Below are 18680 nucleotides of genomic sequence, written 5' to 3' on the forward strand. Positions count from 1 at the left end.
TCCTGGAGGAGTCTGCCTGATGGAGGCAGGAGAAGTGGAGATCAGGCAGTCAGGTGGAATGATGTGTTGCGGAGAGAGTTCAACTTCTGAGGCATCCGAGGAACGAGAGAGAGCATCGGCCCTAATGTTCTTATCGGCAGGACGAAAGTGAATCTCAAAATTAAATCGGGCAAAGAACAGAGACCACCGGGCCTGGCGAGGATTCAGCCGTTGGGCAGACTGGAGGTAGGAGAGGTTCTTGTGGTCGGTGTAGATAATAACAGGAGAACTTGATCCCTCCAGCAGATGCCTCCATTCCTCAAGTGCTAATTTAATGGCTAGAAGCTCTCGATCCCCGATGGAGTAGTTCCTCTCCGCTGGAGAGAAGGTCCTAGAGAAAAAACCACAAGTGACAGCATGCCCGGAAGAATTTTTTTGTAGAAGAACAGCTCCAGCGCCCACTGAGGAGGCATCAACCTCCAATAGGAAGGGTTTGGAAGGGTCAGGTCTGGAGAGGACGGGAGCCGAAGAAAAGGCAGACTTGAGTCGTTTAAAGGCGTCTTCTGCTTGAGGAGGCCAGGACTTGGGATCAGCATTTTTTTTGGTTAAAGCCACGATAGGAGCCACAATGGTAGAAAAATGTGGAATAAATTGCCTGTAATAATTGGCGAACCCCAAAAAGCGTTGGATAGCACGGAGTCCGGAGGGGCGTGGCCAATCTAAGACGGCAGAGAGTTTGTCTGGATCCATCTGTAGTCCCTGGCCAGAGACCAAATATCCTAGAAAAGGAAGAGATTGGCATTCAAACAGACATTTCTCAATTTTGGCATAGAGTTGGTTGTCACGAAGTCTCTGAAGAACCATACGGACATGCTGGCGGTGTTCTTCTAGATTGGCAGAAAAAATTAGGATATCGTCCAGATATACAACAACACAAGAGTATAACAGATCACGAAAAATTTCATTGACAAAGTCTTGGAAGACGGCAGGGGCGTTGCACAGGCCAAAGGGCATGACCAGATACTCAAAGTGTCCATCTCTGGTGTTAAATGCCGTTTTCCACTCGTCCCCCTCTCTGATGCGGATGAGGTTATAGGCGCCTCTTAAGTCCAATTTAGTAAAGATGTGGGCACCTTGGAGGCGATCAAAGAGTTCAGAGATGAGGGGTAAGGGGTAGCGGTTCTTAACCGTGATTTTATTAAGACCGCGGTAGTCAATGCAAGGACGTAGGGAGCCATCTTTTTTGGACACAAAAAAAAATCCGGCTCCGGCAGGAGAGGAGGATTTACGGATAAAGCCCTTTTTTAGATTCTCCTGGACGTATTCGGACATGGCAAGAGTCTCTGGGGCAGAGAGAGGATAAATTCTGCCCCGGGGTGGAGTAGTACCCGGGAGGAGGTCGATAGGGCAATCATAAGGCCTGTGAGGAGGTAGAGTCTCAGCTTGTTTTTTGCAGAAAACATCCGCGAAGTCCATATAGGCCTTAGGGAGACCGGTTACTGGAGGAACCACAGAGTTACGGCAAGGGTTACTGGGAACCGGTTTTAGACAGTTCTTGGAACAAGAGGACCCCCAACTCTTGATCTCCCCAGTGGACCAATCCAGGGTTGGGGAATGAAGTTGAAGCCAGGGAAGTCCAAGGAGAATTTCCGAGGTGCAATTGGGGAGGACCAAAAGTTCAATCCTCTCATGATGAGATCCGATGCTCATAAGAAGGGGCTCCGTGCGGAAACGTATGGTACAGTCCAATCTTTCATTATTTACACAATTGATGTAGAGGGGTCTGGCGAGACTGGTCACGGGAATGTTGAACCTGTTGACGAGAGAGGCCAAAATAAAATTTCCTGCAGATCCAGAGTCCAAGAAGGCCACTGTAGAGAAGGAGAAGGCAGAGGCAGACATCCGCACAGGCACAGTAAGACGTGGAGAAGCAGAGTAGACATCAAGGACTGTCTCACCTTTGTGCGGAGTCAGCGTACGTCTTTCCAGGCGGGGAGGACGGATAGGACAATCCCTCAGGAAGTGTTCGGTACTAGCACAGTACAGGCAGAGGTTCTCCATACGGCGTCGTGTCCTCTCTTGAGGTGTCAGGCGAGACCGGTCGACCTGCATAGCCTCCACGGCGGGAGGCACAGGAACAGATTGCAGGGGACCAGAGGAGAGAGGAGCCGAGGAGAAGAAACGCCTCGTGCGAACAGAGTCCATATCTTGGCGGAGTTCCTGACGCCTTTCGGAAAAACGCATGTCAATGCGAGTGGCTAGGTGAATAAGTTCATGTAGATTAGCAGGAATTTCTCGTGCGGCCAGAACATCTTTAATGTTGCTGGATAGGCCTTTTTTGAAGGTCGCGCAGAGGGCCTCATTATTCCAGGACAATTCTGAAGCAAGAGTACGGAATTGTACGGCATACTCGCCAACGGAAGAATTACCCTGGACCAGGTTCAACAGGGCAGTCTCAGCAGAAGAGGCTCGGGCAGGTTCCTCAAAGACACTTCGGATTTCCGAGAAGAAGGAGTGTACAGAGGCAGTGACGGGGTCATTGCGGTCCCAGAGCGGTGTGGCCCATGACAGGGCTTTTCCGGACAGAAGGCTGACTACGAAAGCCACCTTAGACCTTTCAGTGGGAAACAGGTCCGACATCATCTCCAGATGCAGGGAACATTGGGAAAGAAAGCCACGGCAAAACTTAGAGTCCCCATCAAATTTATCCGGCAAGGATAAGCGTATCCCAGGAGCGGCCACTCGCTGCGGAGGAGGTGCAGGAGCTGGCGGAGGAGATGACTGCTGAAGCTGTGGTAGTAACTGTTGTAGCATAACGGTCAGTTGAGACAGCTGTTGGCCTTGTTGCGCTATCTGTTGTGACTGCTGGGCGACCACCGTGGTGAGGTCAGCGACAACTGGCAGAGGAACTTCAGCGGGATCCATGGCCGGATCTACTGTCACGATGCCGGCTGGCAGGTAGTGGATCCTCTGTGCCAGAGAGGGATTGGCGTGGACCGTGCTAGTGGACCGGTTCTAAGCCACTACTGGTTTTCACCAGAGCCCGCCGCAAAGCGGGATGGTCTTGCTGCGGCGGTAGTGACCAGGTCGTATCCACTAGCAACGGCTCACTTCTCTGGCTGCTGAAGATAGGCGCGGTACAAGGGAGTAGGCAGAAGCAAGGTCGGACGTAGCAGAAGGTCGGGGCAGGCAGCAAGGATCGTAGTCAGGGGCAACGGCAGAAGGTCTGGAACACAGGCTAGGAACACACAAGGAACGCTTTCACTGGCACAATGGCAACAAGATCCGGCAAGGGAGTGCAGGGGAAGTGAGGTGATATAGGGAAGTGCACAGGTGAACACACTAATTGGAACCACTGCGCCAATCAGTGGCGCAGTGGCCCTTTAAATCGCAGAGACCCGGCGCGCGCGCGCCCTAGGGAGCGGGGCCGCGCGCGCCGGGACAGAACAGACGGAGAGCGAGTCAGGTAGGGGAGCCGGGGTGCGCATCGCGAGCGGGCGCTACCCGCATCGCGAATCGCATCCCGGCTGGCAGCGGAATCGCAGCGCCCCGGGTCAGAGGACGTGACCGGGGCGCTGCAGCGGGGAGAGTGAAGCGAGCGCTCCGGGGAGGAGCGGGGACCCGGAGCGCTCGGCGTAACAGTGTGTTAATACAGCAACTACGTTTCTGTGGTCTCACACCACCACTTGACAATGGTGGCGTGAGACCACAGAAACGTAGTCATTGTATTTATGAAATAAAGCTACATCCTTTATTGAATACGCTGGTGTGCTGCAGTCAACCTTCTTGTATTTACTTTGTTGGACCCAGGATCGGGGCCCCTGCGACTGCTTGCACCCACCATCTGCACTTTACTACTACGGTGTGCTGCTCTTCTGATAAATATAAATACATACTGTATATATACTACCACTATGGTCACTTTGCTCTTGTGCTTGAAAAAGGCTGCATGGGCAGCTGAAACGTTGCACATTTTTTGGATTGAGATAAAGCTACTTACTTTTTCACTGCATCAGACTTGTTTTCTTGTTGACCTCTTTTTCCTCCAGACCTGAGCCTCACCGCTGCCTGCACCACCTACCTACTATTATTAATGTACTGCCCATCTTGGATTTTGTTCTATCTATCTATCTATCTCATATCTATCTATCTCATATCTATCTATCTATCTCATATCTATCTATCTCATATCTATCTATCTATCTCATATCTATCTATCTATCTATCTCATATCTATCTATCTATCTATCTATCTATCTCATATCTATCTATCTATCTATCCTGCACGCCTGACATCAGATTTCCATTGCCCTCTGGCTAGGTGTGTGCAGTATTTCTATAAATTGCTTTCTGTCAGATACAGATGCATCGCTCCTCATAGCCATCTGCCTTGTTTCTATTTCTTCTCCCTTAAGTGAAAGGAGAACTGAACGTCTTTATTCCCTCATTGCACACTGGAGATCTGAAGACTTTGTTGACGTGTTTTATCTAATGAGATTTCTGTTCTGCAAAGAAGGACACACAAATAACACAGTGACCTACAACCATTCTGCTGTCTGCATTGTAAAGAGTGGCAGAAGGCTTGTGGCATGAAAGGAGTGGCAGAAGGTATGTAGCATGACTGAAATAGCAGCAGGTATGTGGCATAGAAGGAGTGGCAGCAGGCATGTGGCATGGAGGGAGTGGCAGCAGGCATGTAGCATGGAGGAAGTGGCAGCAGGCATGTTGCATGGAGGGAGTGGCAGCAGGCATGTGGCATGGAGGGAGTGGCAGCAGGCATGTGGCATGGAGGGAGTGGCAGCAGGCATGTAGCATGGAGGAAGTGGCAGCAGGCATATGGCATGGAGGGAGTGGCAGCAGGCATGTGGCATAGAAGGAGTGGTAGCAGGCATGTGGCATGGAGGGAGTGGCAGCAGGTATGTGACATGGAGGGAGTGGCAGCAGGCATGTGGCATGTGGCTACAGTTATTTTTGTAAAATAGATAGAGATAATACCTAAATAACTGCCTGATAATACAGATGGCAATGCTCTTTGCACATATACCATGCATCACTCCTGTCCAGCCCTACCATACAATAAAGGTTGACTGGGAGAGGCATTTGTAATGGGACAAGTCAGGAAGGAATTTTTTTTATTCAAATGGGGCACTTAGCATCAGACTCATGTTTTTTTTATTCTTCCTTCCTCTGGATCAACACAGTAGGGCTTTAGGTTGAACTTGATGGACTCTTGTCTTTTTTCAACCTTATAAACTATAGGATGTGTATAGTGTCCCAGTAACAGTGTTTCACCAGTTATGTATGAGAAGCTGTTGTGTGGCTGTGAGAAAAGCGTTCTGAAAACAACATAAATGTATATAGGGTACTGTGAGGTTATGTTAGTTTACTTTCAATATTGTTTTGTGCATTGCACCACATTAACACTGAGGTATTCCAGCAGAGTTAGGGTTAAAATCAATATATTGATTGTATTAAATGTATGATGCCTTGGTCACGTGATACTCTCTAAATCTATGGCTGTGGAAGAAGTCCCTACTCCATCCTTCTCTCCCAGGAGAAGAGGTAGACCTACTCCCTGTTAGTCAGTATAGGCCTGCCTTTTGCCAAAACAACATCTCCTAGCCTCTGCTCCTGTTAGACATACCTACACCTAGGCCAAAATGTTATTTATAGGTGGGATCCTGTTCTGCAAGTTACTGTCCTGTTCCTGTTCCACTCTGAGAAGATAAAGTGCTTCAAGTCTTCAGCTCCAAGGAAGCGTTTGTTTATCTTAAAGCAGAATAACCAGCTTAACAAGGGTCCCTCTACATACACTAATCTCTTCAATGACCTACGGTTGGAGTTGTTGCTGGGTGGCCTTCACGTCATCGAATGTTCCCCATGCATGTCCCTCCGGGTATTGTGCCGTAACCAGAGTTCATGAATGAGAGTACTTGGCTGTGGGAAGTCTTCAGGGCATTCTGGACCAGATAGAGAGGCAAAAGCAAAGAAAACTCTGATCAGAGAAGATATCATCTCACCATGTACTGTCCTCCTCCAGACCACTCTGTTCCCTCTTTACCTCTATGCCTTTAGACCCCTCTATCACCCTCTCCTCCAGACTCCCCTACCCCCCACAGACCCCTTTGTCCTTTTCTGTCCATGAGCCCCTCATTTTAGGAGCATGGCACCTTGTTAAAGGGTACATAACTGCTCAGCGTTTGGAACAACCTGTTCAGAATGCTGGAGCCGATGTCTGGAGCTCGTGACGTTATAGCCCTGCCCCCTCATTATGTCAGGCCATCCCCCTCAATGCAAGTCTATGGGAGGAGGCGTGGCAGTTGTCACGCCCCCTCCCACAGACTTGTATTGAGGGTACGGGGCGTTGACATCATGAAGGAGCGGGGCTATGACGTCACAAGCTCCCGGCGCCGGCTCCAGCTTTCGGAACAGTTTGTTCCAAACGCTGAGCAGCGGAGTACCTCTTTAAGGAGGCATTGTGCTGCACATTGGGCATAGTGGGCAGATTGTGTGGTGTGGCGGCAAGTGAGGATCCAGATGGTTCTCCTGCTCAGAGTGGAGCAGCCTAGGCAGGAACATGTTTATGACAATAGGGGCACATCAGCTACCAGTAGCCACTGCTGCTTTTAAAGTGGCAGAGTGTCCCTTCCCCGGTTGACTGTACTTGGGGATGGAGGACCAGCCCGGAGCGAGGCCTCTTCCAGCGCAATCACCCCGGAGCTAAGTTGATCAACCACACAGGCTGGCAGAGTGGCCAGGGCAGCAGATGTTTATTAAAAAAAAAAAAAAACTACTTGACGGTGGGGACAGTCGGATGGCCTGATGGCCAGTCCTGGCCTCACCACGGCAGGCGCCATTGAGAAATAGCATCTTTAAAAATAAGTTATCTACAACTTGATGCAGTTTGTCAATAGTATACATAAAGCTAAATGTCCCTTAAATTTACAATCACCACTGGATGGATTATACATTAACATCCTAACATATATACTTGTATACAGAGGTTGTTTTTTTTTGAGTGTAGATAACTCTGTATAACAGTCGCTTTTAGTCTACCTGTTCATAATTCAAATGTGCTCTATGGCTACTGTCTATGATATACCCAGGCCACCATGTTTTAGTACATTGTGTATTCCATTGTTCTATTAAATATAAATGGCCCAGTCACAGCTCAACACCAGTGTCCTGCAGTCTAATGTCCGTCTGTTCCACCTTGATGTTATTGCTCTCTGGTATCTGCCAAGGTAGCTTCATCCACTGCCTTTTATATCTAACAATAATGGAACATTCTGCACCTTTTATTTATGTTTTATTTCCACTCAGGATTTTGGCTAAAGAAACTCATCAAGAAACATTGTATGAACAAGACTTGTAGACCCAAATTACAGAAACATGAAAAATATAACCAGATGAAATAATACATTTTAACCCTTGTGTATTCTTTTTCAAACGTATTGCCAGCTACCCGTCATGGTGGTGCTGTAAGTTCTCAAATATTTCTCAAAATGATTATCCAGAATATTCTGCACTGCCAGAAATATAGTGATTTTTTTTTTAAATTAATAACAGAATGGCTTTCTTGATATAGGTAGGACCCTCAATTTCCTTTAAAGCTACAATAAACACAAACCATTAAATGCACAAAATATTCTTTAGGTGTCAAAAATGTCCACAGCTTTGTTTAAATGACCGGACTTAAAGGGGTTATCCACCATGGCTTTAGTACTGTACTTACCTGCTAGTCAGTAATGGAAATGCTTAGGATCTGTGCTTGTCTTGGGGCTAAATAGCTATGTTGTGAGATTACCATAATGCTGTGGCTATCTTTTTGTGAAATAGCTATTTCCTGTTGGTTCTCAAACTACACATCCCATAGTTCCATGCTTGTAAGTTTGAGGTCACTTTCCTCCCTCCCACACATCAGCCACCCCACCAATTGAAACACAAATGGAGTTGCATTCCATTCAAAAGACCAGTGTTTTCTAACTAGAGTGCCTACAGCTGTTGCAAAATGATCTCTCTCCCACCCAGCGATCGCTCGAACCATTGAAGCAGACAGGCTCCCTGTCATCACCAGACTAGTGATGTAATGTCTCAACGCACTGCAACCTGGGAAAACCCGAGAACTGAGTAATTTTGTATGCTCTTAAAAATAAATACTGTGGCAAAAATGACGAGACCACCGTCACACTTAGGTACAGACACTATATCATGAAATACATTAACTTTACAGCCCCTGTAGCATAGTTACATAAAAAAAAATCCAGGAGTACCCCTTTAAATAAGAACAGAAGTCAGGTGAAATGCTAGGCCATTAGGATTTACAAATACTGTGAGATATCTAGCTTACATACCACACATAAATCAATGCCAGGAACATATAACTTTAAACTACATGTCCAGGCACAAAAATGTGAAAATTGTGCTAAACACAAAAACTCCTCTTCTTTTAGGGAACCATGGCTGAAGGATAGCCCTTCCCTTGGGCTTAGGGGGTAGAAGGACTAATCTGTAACTAATGTCATTACTATAAAATTGTACTAGGTACAATAAATCATGCATCATTATCCAGATAATAAATAATCAGCTGCAGAATAAAGATTAAAACAGGGAGGGTGGGAGGTAAATGTTTTCTCCAGAACTGACAATGCAAGAGCTGATGGTACCAGGGCTAATGGTGCCAGGGCTGATGCTGACAGTGCCAGGGCTGACGGTCTCAGGGTTGATGTTTCCAGGGCCGATGGTCCCAGGGCTGAAATTGCCAGGGCTAATGGTGCCAGGGCTGATGCTGACAGTGCCAGGGCTGATGTGTCCAGGGCTAATGGTGAAAGGGTTGACCTTGCCAGATAGATATTGATTGGCGTCAGGGTTCATCTAAAACTGCAAAGGAGAGAACATTTTCAAAATGTATTGCAGGATCATTTTATGGGCCAGTATGTGGAGAATCCAACAAGACGTGATGCTCTATTGGATCTGGTCATTTCTAACAACGGAGAGAATATAACTGTGTGTGAAAACCTCGGCAATAAAGTTTAAACAATTAAAACTAAATCCTGCATGGTTGACAATTGATGTTAAAAGGGCAATAAACGACAAAGTAAGGAACATTTTAAATAGCAAATGTTGTGCAACCATTTAATACATTTGGCACATGTACATATTAGAACCACACAAAATAAAATTGACAGAAATTGTTCACTTACAACAGTGCTTCCTAATCGGGATGACTCCAGCTGTTGCCAAACAACAACTTCGGCTGTCCAGGCATGCTGGGAGTTGTAGTTTTGCAACAGCCGGAGGCACCCTGGTTGGGAAACACTGACCAGCACCAACAATGATAAATTGCCCCCTCTCCCGTGTGATAATTAAAGGGGTTGTCCCAAGAAGGAGAGCTGGTAAAATCAGATGTGTAACACATACATATATGTAATGGAGGACAAATGTGCTGTCATTAAGTAAAGTAACTTACATCCCTCTACTGTTCTTCTCCCAATAGATCCGATATCTGATCACTTCCTGGTTTCCTCTCTGAACTGTGACCCTACTGTTGCCAGGTAACAGTGCTCACACTTTCCCACAATCCCCCTTGCTTGGGGATTATTACATGCTATATTAGGATTCCCATTTCAAAATTTTGCCAGGGGTCCCTCTTTCTTCTACTCATCTACTGTAAGATATCTTATCAGAGAAAAAAAATCTTCTTACTCCACTTATCAGACTTCCTTACTACCCCCCCCCCTGCCTAAACTTAGCTAAATAGCTAAAGTTCATCTTGAAATACAAGACTATCCAATATCCATTAAATGAGGTATCAGTTTACATACTGCCAACTGAAGTCTATGGAAAGGGGAGGGGAGAATAGTGGGGAATGGCTGGGAAGATACAGAAGCAAACAGATACACTAAAGAGGGACTTCAATTGCTTTCTGTGAGTAATAGATCTAACCCCAGTGCTGGATTCACAGTTCAACACTGCTCTTTTATACCCTCCATGCTGCTGCTGCTGCTGAGGGTGTGAGACAGCAATAAAGGGCTGCCTCTTCTGTGCATGTGCATAGTTGTCTATCTCCATTAGCACGTTGTGCACTGGTCAGTTACGAGTTACAGTCCCAGGCCAATCAGCAACCAAGGCTGGGTATTTGATTCCTCCTCGGTCTTATGGCTGTGCTCTTAACATTTAGCTTTGTCATGAATGAAGTCCTGTATGTTTCAATTCTGATTGGTTTAGCAATGGCTTTGTAGTTTTGCCCCATTTGTAGTTTTGACCCATTGATTAGACATTTTCCTGTCTGTCTTGTGATCTGTCTGTACATATTTGTATATGTTACCTGAACCTGTATTTTGACTTGTATTTTGAACTGTTTGTGTTTTGTGATCCACCATGGTATGGTTCCTGATCCATTGCTTTTCTTACTTTGCCCCCAGCCTGGTGTATTATTTTACTATTCCCTGCCCTTGGCCACACACCGATCAGTACCATTTGAAATAAATACATAGTGTTGTGTCCAGTAAAACAACACGAAGGCAATAAAACTGTTTTGTATCAAAAGTTTATTCAATAAACAAAAGAATGCAACATCGGGTAACATTTCTATAAAAAAATGAAGATGGAACTGTTCTACAGTGCATTAAAAAACCCTTTTCTCCTTGAAGTAGTATACAAGATTGTGTGTAGAAACAGTCAGTCTTTTTTTTAACCTAGAAGTTATTAAGTTTCCTTTCCAGAGAACAGAATTGACATTTAAATATTGCAATGACTAATCTAATTTGGTTAACAATTCAAGAAATCCTACTGCTTCTTCTTTCCATTTGGAGATGGTTTGTATCCGAAATAACCGACTTGGCTCTTCAATAGAGATGTACAACTGGTATAACACGCACATATTTTTGTTAGCAGGACTGGCATAAAGTTTTGTGAATGCCTTGCGTCATACATACAGTGTATTTACAATGTTATTTTTTATTTTTTTACCAACTTTTTGAGAGGTTTGCAAAACTCAAGGGTATAAGGTGTTGAAAATAAAGAAATAAATAAAAAAAATACAACATATGTACCGTATATACTCGAGTATAAGCCGAGTTTTTCAGCACGATTTTTCGTGCTGAAAACACCCCCCTCGGCTTATACTCGAGTGAACTCCCCCACCCGCAGTGGTCTTCAACCTGCGGACTTCCAGAGGTTTCAAAACTACAACTCCCAGCAAGCCAGGGCAGCCATCGGCTGTCCGGGCTTGCTGGGAGTTGTAGTTTTGAAACCTCCGGAGGTCCGCAGGTTGAAGACCACTGCGGCCTTCAACATCATCCAGCCCCCTCTCACCCCCTTTAGTTCTGAGTACTCACCTCCGCTCGGCGCTGGTCCGGTCCTGCAGGGCTGTCCGGTGAGGAGGTCGTCCGGTGGGATAGTGGTTCCGGGCTGCTATCTTCACCGGGGAGGCCTCTTCTAAGCGCTTCGGGCCCGGCCTCAGAATAGTCACGTTGCCTTGACAACGACGCAGATGCGTCGTTGTCAAGGCAACGGCTCTATTCCGGGCCGGAAGCGCGGAGAAGAGGCGCCCCCGGTGAAGATAGCAGCCCGGAACCACTATCCCACCGGACCACCTCCTCACCGGACAGCCCTGCAGGACCGGACCAGCGCCGAGCGGAGGTGAGTACTCAGAACTAAAGGGGGTGAGAGGGGGCTGGATGATGTTGAAGGCCGCAGTGGTCTTCAACCTGCGGACCTCCGGAGGTTTCAAAACTACAACTCCCAGCAAGTCCGGACAGCCGATGGCTGCCCGGGCTTGCTGGGAGTTGTAGTTTTGAAACCTCTGGAGGTCCGCAGGTTGAAGACCACTGAGGGCGAATGATGAGAAGAGGATGATGAAGGGGGGGGTGGGGATGATGAAGGGGGGTGGGGATGATGACAAGGGGATGATGAAGGGGGGGTGTGGGATGATTACAAGGGGATGATGAAGGGGGGATGTGTGGGATGATAAGGGGATGATGAAGGGGGGATGTGTGGGATGATGACAAGGGGATGATGAAGGGGGGGATGTGTGGGATGATAAGGGGATGATGAAGGGGGGATGTGTGGGATGATGACAAGGGGATGATGATGAGGATGTTAATGACGGGTCTGGATGATGACAGGGGGGGATGAGGTATTTCCCACCCTAGGCTTATACTCGAGTCAATAACTTTTCCTGGGATTTTGGGTTGAAATTAGGGGTCTCGGCTTATACTCGGGTCGGCTTATACTCGAGTATATACTATATATATATATATATATATATATATATATATATATATATAGAGAGAGAGAGAGAGAGAGAGAGAGAGAGAGAGAGAGAGAGAGAGAGAGAGAGAGAGAGAGAGAGAGAGAGAGAGAGAGAGAGAGAGAGAGAGAGAGAGAGAGAGAGAGAGTAACAACTAATGGATAATCTTTAGTGAATTGTTCTGGCAAAACAAAAAATAAATTAAATAAAATAAATAATTATATTAATTAAATAATAACAATAATAAATAAAAATCAGAGGGAAAAAAAAAACAGAAATTCCAGCTCTGGAAAACATTCATACAAATACAATCCCAATTGTACATCCGTCTCAAAGCCAAGTTCAGCTATTTCGTAGTGGATACAAATTGTATCATAATTTACCTAAAAGGAACAAATCTAAAGAATAAATTAAATAATACTTATAAAAAAGCACACCCCCACCCCCTCCCCCAAACCAGTTCACAAAGTCAGGAGCTGGCAGAATTATTTTACAGTTATAAAAAAAGTTTTGTGTTTTTATTTTTTTTATTTTTTATTTTTTGTGTTTTTTTTTTTTAGATTTTCTTCTACCACGTTGCTCTCCTTGCACTGAAAAACGTGCAGCATACTGTGATGTATGACCCTCACAATAGTATAGTAATGATCAGAGCATGAACATCCTTTCAATACAACAAGCAGGAGGACAAAAATTTGGGAGATTTGTTAACGGGTTTGAACAAGTTTACAACATTCTTCACAAAGAATTATGATAGAAGGGTGAGAAAGATAATTGAGAAAAAAATGTGTATTGTTTCATAGTTCAATGCCATGTGCACAACTGTGAGGTACCACATAGCAACCGATCTACATCCGCTATTATACGCTATGCTGCTTTATAAAAATGACAAAAAAATATTGCATCAGTCACCATGGGGGAGAGACAATTTTGCACATAGCTGAAGTTTAATCAAGGAGTCGGCATGATAAGGAATTACAAAATAATTTATTTTTCGGTATAGTCTGGGAGTAGTCCAGTTTAGGAAAAAACGAAATGACAGGGGGTCAATTCATGGGGGTCCGACTGCTTTGACCCCCTGCGATCCCCTGCCTGGCTACCCGACTCTCCCCGTGCAAGAAGCAGTGGTCGACAGGCCCCCTCCATGCATCTGTATGGGAGAGCTGGAGATACACAAGTACAATGCTTTAGCTCTTCCATAGAGATGTATTGAAGGGTGAGTGCTGAACCCAGCTCTGTGCATGAGGAGAGCAGAAGTGCCGTGCAGGAGATGGTGGGGGGGGGTCCCAGTGGTTGGACCCCCAGGAACTGACACTTATTCCTTATCCTTTGGATAGGGGATCATTTTTCCAGAACTGGAGTACCCGTTTAAGGTTGCCAATTTTGCATTGACTGGATTCCATTATGATCTGTTTTGTTTTTTTCATAAGGATTGTGGTTAAAATGTTTAACATTAGCCAAGTTACATGAAATACTGTTCGGTCACGTCTGTGTATTGTATTGTATCCAAAGGAAAGTTCTGGCATTGGACTCTATATCTGTCCTCCATGTACGATCTGTCCCTGGCTTTGTATTTAATAACTGCAAATAACAACCTGAACATTGGAACATTTTACTTCTCCAGTTTACTTCTCCAGGTAGAACTATTCTTTAAAAACAATGGGGGGAGATTTATCAAAACCTTTGTAGAGGAAGAGTGGTGCAGTTGTCCTTAGTCACCAATCAGATCGCTTCTTTAATTTTTCACAGGCCTCTTTAATAATGAAAGAAGCGACCTGATTGATTGATATGGGCAACTGCACCACTCTTGCTGTACACAGGTTTTGATAAATCTTCCCAATGTGTAACGGAAAGTCTCAAGGGAAGAGTGAAGCATCGAGGCAGGTAATACCATTTATACTTAGTTACTATATGAAACCTTCGATCTCCATGGATGACGGGAGTTTCTTTGACAATATATAAATATTTAAATTGCGCTAATATAAATAATACTAAAAATGTTTGACTCAAAGGGCTACTTCGCCCCTTAACATCTTAACCCCTATCCCAGCAGCTGGACCCCTGCATTATCTGGCATGGCACCCCAGTCATCTGGTGCACAGAGAAAACTCCACTCCATGCCAGATGACGGACGACCACAGCCGTCACACCCCCTCCATTCATGTCTATTGATGGAGGTGTGAGGGCTGTGTACTAGCCATCATGGCCCCTCCCATAGACATTAATGGAGGGGGCATGGTGTGATGTCAAGAAAACAGATGCTTGAAGCTTCCATGTTCAAAGCGCCACGGTGCCATCCTGGAGATCGTGAGCCGGCCCAGCAGCCGGACCCCCACGATTAGACATCTTATCACCTATCCTTTGGATAGGGTATAAGATGTCAAGGGGCAAAGTACCCCTTAAAGAATATGTAAGGTATGTTTTCATATCATAGGGTTATATTGATGGAACCTATGTATCTGCAGGTTAACGGGGCTCTCCACTTTGGACAATCCCTAATTCTTGGAAGGATCTCTTTACAAAAAAGTGATCCCAAGGTGACCTTCTACTGGAACCCTCCCAGTGATCATCTGTAATTTCTGGGGAAAACTAGCAGTAAGTGTTCAATTTCCTTGCAGTACCATCATAGTCAACTAAAGGCAACTCCTATGGCATGGGGGAAGGACTCACCCTTGCCATAGAGACAGTAGTTAGCAAAGATGCATAGCAGATATGGGACACAATGCAGCTGTCGTAAACCAGCCTATTTGGAATATATGGCAATATATAGAAGGAGAATGGAAAAGAACTGAAATAAAGAGGATAAAGCAAGAGAGAGGGAGAAAAGGGAATAGCCGAAAAAATAAACTGAGGGTCAGCTGTAACAGATTATAAACCCCAGCTTTCACCTTACTTGATCCGCATGTTCCAATCCTTTTCTGCCCTGCCATTATGGCAGGGCAGAAAAAGACAAAAACATGAGGACCAAGTAAGGTGAAAGCTGGGGTTTGCAGTCTCTCACATGGTCATGTATCCCTCTTGGAACTGTCTACTAGTTGGCAGCATAGCACCCCTGTAGCATAGACAGGTGAAAGACTAAAATTGTATCCTCCACCTCCCCACAGTAGCCAGAGAGGGTGCTGGCCTCACTTCCCCCCAACTTCCAGACTGCTTCAACTGAGTTAGTGGTTGGCAAGCAGCAGGTGCATGACAGACTTGATGGCAGAAACCCAACTATCCCAAGGGACAAAATAGGAAATTTATGTTTTCCACTACCCCCAAACCGTCTAATAATAAGTGTATAATCTCCATGCCCTCCAACCGAAGTAGTCACTGATGGAACCAGTCTCTATAACTTTTCAATCAATCTGGCAAAATGAAGCATCTGACTTTTGACACAACAGGATGTAACCAGATGAAAAGATCGGGAAAGCCGCAAACCCTTTGATACTTTGTGCCAGTCGTCACGGTATGATGTATTGTATCAATTTTATAAAGAAGGTAACTGACAGTGCCATATACCCACTCATCTGTGCTTTATCACTACTGCAGAGCAGGAGACATAAATCATAACTGGAGAGACGTCTGAGGTCAAAGAATTGTTTTCCTTCGTCTTGGTCAACTTCTGCGTACGCGGGTGATCACAGGAATACAACAATACTGTTATTAGGTGGATATGAAATGTGTAAATAAAATTAGTCAGTTACGTAACATTTTGAATGGGTTTTAGGCCTTCTGCACTCGGCAGAGCCATCTGTATGTAAACCATATGGGGCCACCATACAATGCCTCCATATGTTACATATTACGGAAGTAGTCTTCCCTGCTAGTAAACCTCAGTAATATAGTATTCAATCTAATATACCCTGATGTTTATATTAATGGAAATTAATGTAAAATCAGAGGCATGCAGATGTACAGTATGGCTCTACAGACGTCTATGTAAAACCTAAAGCTTGTATGGAGCTGTAAGACGACCATGTGTATGATCCCTAAAGGGCATTCTACCACATTACTCTGGGAACACCGCCAACAAAATGTTCAAATCTTTTAATGTTTCCATCTCTTAAATTGAGCTATTTTGGAAAAAGCCATGAGCTTTAGAATTGTAAAGGAATAAGAGCTTTTACATGCAATGTATTATGGCTACTTTTTTTTTTTACGGAGATAGAATAGGACTTTTATATTGGTCTCCGATTTTATACGGAAGTCCAAAAAATAGTTCCTTGCTCTGTATGTATGTATGGAAGTATTTTTAACTACAACTATCTTTTCTTAGGACATTATCCAGTTTTTTGCCTGCTTCTCTACATATAAGAAAAAGCCCTATAGGCTCAGCTCCAAGAATTCTGCTGTGTGAATGATTCCTTTGGCTCATAGATAAAGGGGCTATCACAACATTATAACTTATCACATATTTAATGTCTGATCAGCAGGGGTGCAACTGCTCCAAATATAGCTTAGTGCTGTGGACCAGAGGTCCCGAACCCAGTCCTTAAAGTCACTGACAGTTCAGGATTTTAATTATTTTCCGTTCTATTCCAATGGAGTAACTTCAGGACTGGGTCGGGGACCGCTGCTGTAGAGGACTATCTCCGGCAGTCACATAGTAACTGAATAGGGAACGTGTCTGACTGCCTCTTCCCTCATTCAGAGACAAGGGATCCTCGTCTTTGTGCTCTGTAGTGGTACTGTGGAAAGGTAATAAGTTATATTCTTGGTCTTGTGACAAGCATGGGGAATTAAACATGTTGACCGATATGATTTTTCTTGGAAAACCCCTTAAAATTGAAAACAAAAAAAGACTTGCTATAAAGGAGAACTATCGAATGAAACACGTTCTACTCCATCTGTACGTCATAGACTTGTAGGTTCACTCCTTTTCCTCAACACCTCTTTATGAGAGTTTTCTGTTTTTGTTGTATTTTTTTATGTGTCACATACTACAACGTGTTCTTTTCCTTATGTCGATTTCAAAATAAAAGCTTTTCCTAAAAAATGGAAAAAAATAAAGATTAACCTTTAAATATTACACCCTTACTAAACCCCCAAACAATGAACATGGAATGAGAACACGTCCGATTTCATCAATAAATATATCACCAGGCTGGAATTATAGACCGGGCTTGGCGTATCGGCATTTCAGGTTCTGAAGTGTCACTCAATCTTTCCAGCGAAAGAGTCTTTGACACAAAATCCTTACATTGATTTCCGTGAACTAAGAAAACAGATAAAATGGTTCTGAAGAGATGAGTCGATGGGTACGTGAATTCTTGCAAGTATTCAATTCATGGATGGGGAAAGGCCTGTGGGTCCGTCCATTGCTTTTCATTGTAAAACACTGGTATGCTGCAACATTTGTGGGTGTCCAATTAACTCCTTGGCTACCATTCAGAGGGAGCTAAAGGGCATTGCTCTGCAATGCTTTCCAGGCCCATCGGCAGCAGAAAGAGTTAATTTCCTTTCAGATGGTCTTAGAAAGCAGAGCCTGTGATAGCGTTGAGCTGCTTCATCAAACCTTCTAAGCTTGCCATTTGTTCACTCAGGTCATCTTGCTCGTACACCTGAAAATGCAAAAAAAAATGTAATTACAATTTTTTTTATTTTTAAGTTAAGTATAAATATATTTTACAGTCAAAATTATAGTGATTGCTATAGCCCATGGGCACAAACATGCAAACTTTGTAACAGGACCCCCAACTATAATGTGTTATGTCTTCTTATGTGACATGGAGTCCATTGGACCTCTACTGAACCGGTAACTGGCGTGACCACAACCACTGCACTGCACATACACTCTGGAATAGATTACTAAGATGGAGACAACAATGAGTCATGGATAAAGCTCCACCCAGGAGGAACAAAGGATACATTCTATGTTCCTGCTAATTCTGCCTCCTGTAGTTATAGTATGTTGAAGCTAGATTTTATCATATTTTCCATGAGACTCCCAAATTCTTTTAATAAATGAGTATTTTAGAGGTAGCTCTTACACTGGCAGGGTCGTCTGTGTGTTTATGACTCTCCTCTGACACTTCTGGAGCAGTCGGTACTGACACAGGGAGAAGCGGAGATCTTGCTTTTCCTGCCAGGCCCAATGATGCTGTCTTCACTTGTGGCTTAGGTAAACTGGACCCTAAAACACCCAATAAAAATAATAATAATAAGTTAACAAGTTATACATCAAGATTACAATCTCTACTAAAGTTGGTAGCTTAGAAGGACAGACAACATTGTCAAAGGTGGGTCGGCGTCCCAATATGCCAAAACTACTCACTACGCCAATGTTGAAGCCTGGGGTACAGAAACCCCTTACATAATCAAAACTTTGATTATGTAGGGAGTTTTTGTATCCAAATCTTCGGCCTCGGGGAGTCAAAAGGTTATAGCTAGTTCACCCTCATTCCCTTGTAGTATAATGTTTTTGAAATGATATTTAAACAGGTTTTAAATATTCTGTTTGAATTATATT

The 18680-nt window shown here is 44.5% G+C and overlaps 1 protein-coding gene across 7 annotated transcripts in view; it reads right to left on the minus strand.

Annotated features, from left to right (window-relative positions):
• Window positions 1-12369: 12369 nt before the first annotated feature.
• Window positions 12370-18680, minus strand: part of DCC (DCC netrin 1 receptor) — a 533618-nt gene continuing 527307 nt past the window's right edge. For all 7 annotated transcript variants that reach the window (XM_056545057.1, XM_056545065.1, XM_056545088.1 and 4 more), the window contains exons 28-29: window positions 18202-18344; window positions 12370-17772 (exon numbers count right to left, since the gene is read on the minus strand). In XM_056545057.1, the coding sequence (XP_056401032.1) occupies window positions 17683-17772; window positions 18202-18344 (233 nt within the window). In that variant the 3' untranslated portion in view covers window positions 12370-17682. The remainder of the gene's footprint in view (window positions 17773-18201; window positions 18345-18680) is intronic.

The sequence above is a fragment of the Hyla sarda genome, chromosome 1 (genome assembly GCF_029499605.1).
Source record: "Hyla sarda isolate aHylSar1 chromosome 1, aHylSar1.hap1, whole genome shotgun sequence".
Lineage (NCBI taxonomy): Eukaryota > Metazoa > Chordata > Amphibia > Anura > Hylidae > Hyla > Hyla sarda.